At 44.3% G+C, this 5,000-nt stretch overlaps 1 protein-coding gene across 6 annotated transcripts in view; it reads right to left on the reverse strand.

The window, feature by feature from the left end:
* LOC113589297 (cadherin-4-like) overlaps nt 1-5,000 on the reverse strand; it is a 302,611-nt gene that overhangs the window by 16,532 nt on the left and 281,079 nt on the right. For all 6 annotated transcript variants that reach the window (XM_081706680.1, XM_035522244.2, XM_081706681.1 and 3 more), the window contains one exon: nt 379-521. In XM_081706680.1, coding sequence (XP_081562806.1) covers nt 379-521 — 143 coding nt within the window. The remainder of the gene's footprint in view (nt 1-378; nt 522-5,000) is intronic.

The raw sequence follows: 5,000 nt of genomic DNA on the forward strand, positions 1-5,000 counted from the left end.
CACTCCTTCCTCCACATAGTACAGTAGACAGGGACAGAAGGCCTGTTTAAAATTCGCCACATTCTTACCATTTTTTCCCTGGTTTATGATCTTGTTTAGTGAGTCTCATGAATATTAAGTAGTGAATATTAAGTAGTATTTAAATGTGGTTTGCTTCTGAGTTGCCTCTGTGGTTAGCCTCTGGGTTTAGCTTAGTTCATTAGGAATGATTATATGTTGGCTTTGTCCGATTACTGTTGTTGTATTCTTGTAATTACCTCTCAGTGTGTGTTTTATTCAGTCTTATTCTTAGTGTTCTGTACTAGCTCGCTTTCTTCCAGGAAGCGTTTGATATCAAGTCTGCCGGACGAGGAGCAGAGAAGTGAAGGAAGGTCTCACCGTTGTCCGCAGCCAAGAAGGTAGCTTCATAGGTGTTCTTCTTCACGTAGACGGACTCTCGATCCAGGACCGCCGACGTGGTGATTTGCCCGTTGGTCGAATTGATAATAAGCCAGTTTGCAGGGTCTGACAGCTTAGCATACCTACATACAGAGATAAAAAAGGCTTTAGACAGACAGACAGACAGACAGACAGAGAGAGAGAGAGAGGGAGAGAGGGTGTCTGGGGAGTGGAATAAGTCAATTTTGAGCCTTGCGATGTACTTTTAAAAGCTAAGCACCAGCTAACGACCCACTTTTAGGATTTAAACCCTTGGTAGTAAAAGAATTCTGGAACAGTACATAAAATGTGATAAAAACGCATTTGCGATAAAAATGCTTTATTATAGACCAGTGATTCCACTTCACTGCGGATTATCATATTCTTCAAACTGCTTTAAAAAATATTGCCCAAAATGTCTGTAAAGTTGGTAAAAATAAAGTCCTTCTTACGCAATGTACATGCTATTACTTTAGCTACATCTCCCTATATTGTTAACACCTACTGTACTGTAAACAGGAAATGAGGCAGCCGTTTAACTGGCCATTGGTTTTGGGTTTTTTCTAATCTCATTCTGATTGATTGGTGTCTGGAGAGAGGTGCCCTGTGTGAGGAGCCATTCGCAGAAACATTACGTTTCTGTCCTGTTTCATGAACACACAGACACAACCTCCACACAAATCGCTGACCACAGCAAACCCACCCTGTCACAGATGAATCTTTGGGGACAGCCCTGCTGAACCGCTGTAGCTGGCTCTTTAAACACACCTGCGTTGACGAGGACAGCCATAATGCACCATAACATGCCATAAGATGTGTCAGCTCCACCTTGCTTCCAAACAAGCTTCCAGTTCTTCAGCTCTACCTGATTATGTCTGGATTGAGCCGGATGAGTAATACGTCTTATATACACACAGGGAGAGTGTAATATCCTTTGATCAGTCTCTCTCTTGCTCTCTCTCTCTCTCTCTCTCTCTCTCTCTTTCTCTCGCTCTCTCTCTCTCTCTCTCTCTCTCTCTCTCTCTCATACACACACAGTCATTTTGCACTTTTTTTGCACTTTTGTTATTATCCTGGTGTTCAACACAGCAGGGAGAGAGACAGTTAGAGAGACAGTTAGAGAGACAGCCATTCTTCCATACCTGACACATTTAAATTCCTGCCCTAACTGTGTTTTATGTTTTAGAATTTGGTCTTTGTTACTAAAGGTCTTTGGTACTAAAGGTTAGATCCAAAGCTTTTGGTTAGATCCAAAACTCAGGTTCCAGCACCCCTGACTGACCTGAACCCATAGCTACATGATAATTGATAACTGGCTGAAAACTGATGCGTTGTTTATATATTGATAATTTGCTGATTGGGGAACCAGTGGCAAAAAAAGAGTCTCACAGTGAACATCGTTCAGTTAGCTATATTAACAAGCCCAAGACATGACCAAACTTCTAATCAATCTTCTAATGTAGGTGTTCTTCACAAGCCTCTGAATGACGTTTCTGAATGTTGTATGACGTCATGTGACACAGTCTGACAGAGTCTGACATCATCAGTGAGGACCTACACCCTCTCCACTCCCTGGCTAGTCCTACCTGGGTCTCCTGTGGGCAACCTCAGACTCCACACCCTACACCCTACACCCCACACACCAAGCCTACACCCTACAGACCAACCCTACACCCCACACCTCACACACCACATTCCAGACACCACAACACCCCACACCCTACACATCACACCCCACACACAACACCCCAGACATCACACCCTACACCCACACCCTACACACCAACCCTACACCCTACACCCCACACACCAACCCTACACCCCACACCATACACACCACACCCCACACCCTACACCCTACAAACCAACCCTACACACCACACACCACACCCTACACCCTAAACCCCACATCTCACAGGCTTCCTGTTTTATCTGCCTGCACATGTCTGTAAGAGGCCTCAATTCTCTCATCCTCCACCCAACTACGCCATCATTAAAAGCGGATTAACATCGGCTGATGATAAAACCCACTACAAAGGCACCGTTCCGGTGCACAAGACCCTTTGCCACGTTAAACAACCTTTTAATTAAACTCCCCAAACAGCACTTAATGCAGACACTATAAAATAATAGCCCTTCAGTGCACACTGAGCTCCCCCTGTGAAACGGAGGCTCCTCCACGTAGTGAATTCAACGTTTTTCCTGCTCTGCATATTAAATAAGTGAAAGCAAGACGCCCAGATTAAGGGCCACTCCGCCACGTCCTGGCATGGATTTAAATGTCTTTGGCTCTACTGAAGCTCTGCTTCCACTAATTACTTTGCAGCTGTATGCAAGATTTGTTGAAGCTGCGATTTAAAGAGCAAGGGTGCAGAGAAAGGGTGTGTGGGGTTTAGTAAGGTATATAGGGTGTAGTAAGAGATGTGGTGCTTGATAAGGTATGTGGGGTCTGGTAAGGTATGTGAGGTTTAGTAGTGTATGTGATGTTTGGTAAGGTATGTGGGGTTTAATAAGGTATGTGGGGTTTGGTAAGGTATGTGGGGTTTAATAAGGTATGTGGGGTTTGGTAAGGTATGTGGGGTTTAATAAGGTATGTGGGGAGTGGTAAGGTATGTGGGGTTTGATAAGGTATGTGGGGTTTAGTAAAGAATGTGGGGCTTGGTAAGGTATGTGGGGTTTGGTAAGGTATGTGGGGTTTAGTAAAGTATGTGGGGTTTTGTAAGGTATGTGGGGTTTGATAAGGTATTTAGGGTTTAGTAAAATATGTGGGGCTTGGTAAGGTATGTGGGGTTTAGTAAAGTATGTGGGGTTTGGTAAGGTATGTGGAGTTTGATAAGGTATGTAGGGTTTAGTAAAGTATGTGGGGTTTGGTAAGGTATGTAGGGTTTAGTAAAGTATGTGGGGTTTGGTAAGGTATGTAGGGTTTAGTAAAGTATGTGGGGTTTGGTAAAGTATGTGGGATTTGGTAAGAGATGTGGGGTTTAATAAAGTATGTGGGGTTTGGTAAGGTATGTAGGGTTTAGTAAAGTATGTGGGGTTTGGTAAGGTATGTAGGGTTTAGTAAAGTATGTGGGGTTTGGTAAAGTATGTGGGATTTGGTAAGAGATGTGGGGTTTAGTAAAGTATGTGGGGTTTGGTAAGGTATGTAGGGTTTAGTAAAGTATGTGGGGTTTGGTAAGGTATGTAGGGTTTAGTAAAGTATGTGGGGTTTGGTAAAGTATGTGGGATTTGGTAAGAGATGTGGGGTTTAGTAAAGTATGTGTGGTTTGGTAAGGTATGTAGGGTTTAGTAAAGTATGTGGGGTTTGGTAAGGTATGTAGGGTTTAGTAAAGTATGTGGGGTTTGGTAAGGTATGTAGGGTTTAGTAAAGTATGTGGGGTTGGTAAAGTATGTGGGATTTGGTAAGAGATGTGGGTTTAGTAAAGTATGTGGGGTTTGGTAAGGTATGTAGGGTTTAGTAAAGTATGTGGGGTTTGGTAAGGTATGTAGGGTTTAGTAAAGTATGTGGGGTTTGGTAAAGTATGTGGGATTTGGTAAGAGATGTGGGGTTTAGTAAAGTATGTGGGGTTTGGTAAGGTATGTAGGGTTTAGTAAAGTATGTGGGGTTTGGTAAAGTATGTGGGATTTGGTAAGAGATGTGGGGTTTGGTAAAGTCCTAAATCAGCTCTCACACATACCGAAAGGCAGCTGAGAACAACGCCACAGTGGTGGTGTTTGTGCAGTAATGTCAGTTTTGGGGCGATTGTCACACAGATGAAGAGAGTGAATTTAAAGGGAGCAGCACGGCAACTGTTGTGTGGAAGCAGGCATGCGGAGACACGCTCATTAGCACGAAGAACACAACCTCATATTGGTAATCTTCTGAGGGCCGTTGAGAAGAAGATGACGAAAGAGGAAATACACTCAGCAAAGCAAGAGTGAAAAACCAACAAAGAAAAAGTTTTGGACTAAGTGTAAAAGTGCCCTAGGGAAAAACCAATCAGGGAGAGTGAGGATGAAGCTCCTCCCCCTGACCTCAGGCCACGCCCCCATCTAATTAGTCCGCATATAGAAGATTTGAGTTAACTGCCAGGATGAACATTGCCAATGGTAAGAGAAAGAATCCACTTTATTATCTACAGTGCTCGTTTAGTGAAAACACACAAACAAATAAAAGCCGTTCCAACTCCCCACCCAAACAGCCAGGGAGAATGAAAGCAGCACCGTGGGTGGCTAAACGTAGGCACAGGTGTCATTTGCCAGCCGACAGCTCATTACAGTCAGGTAGCGCTCCGCGGTCTTTATCTGTCTCCCGGGCGCGTCTCCGATCGTCTCTCTCAGCTACCCGTCCCTAATCAGGAGACTCGGACAGCTGCGCACGCTGCCTGAAATTCGCCAGCAGCCCAGGACTGAAGAGCAATGTCCCAGCGTCAGATCCAGCGCTAACAAGGCCAGGTGTGTTTATGTCATACCGCGCTCATTACTGCTAACGGAACGCCACGCTGACTGAGTTCGCTTCCCGTACGTCTTCTAGGAAAACAGCGGTTGGAGCTTTTCTTTAATGGTGTCTGCTACATTTTTGTCTACTTCGGCTAAATGTCCCT

Source organism: Electrophorus electricus, chromosome 24 (genome assembly GCF_041902795.1).
Source record: "Electrophorus electricus isolate QZ-2024a chromosome 24, ASM4190279v1, whole genome shotgun sequence".
Taxonomy (NCBI): domain Eukaryota; kingdom Metazoa; phylum Chordata; class Actinopteri; order Gymnotiformes; family Gymnotidae; genus Electrophorus; species Electrophorus electricus.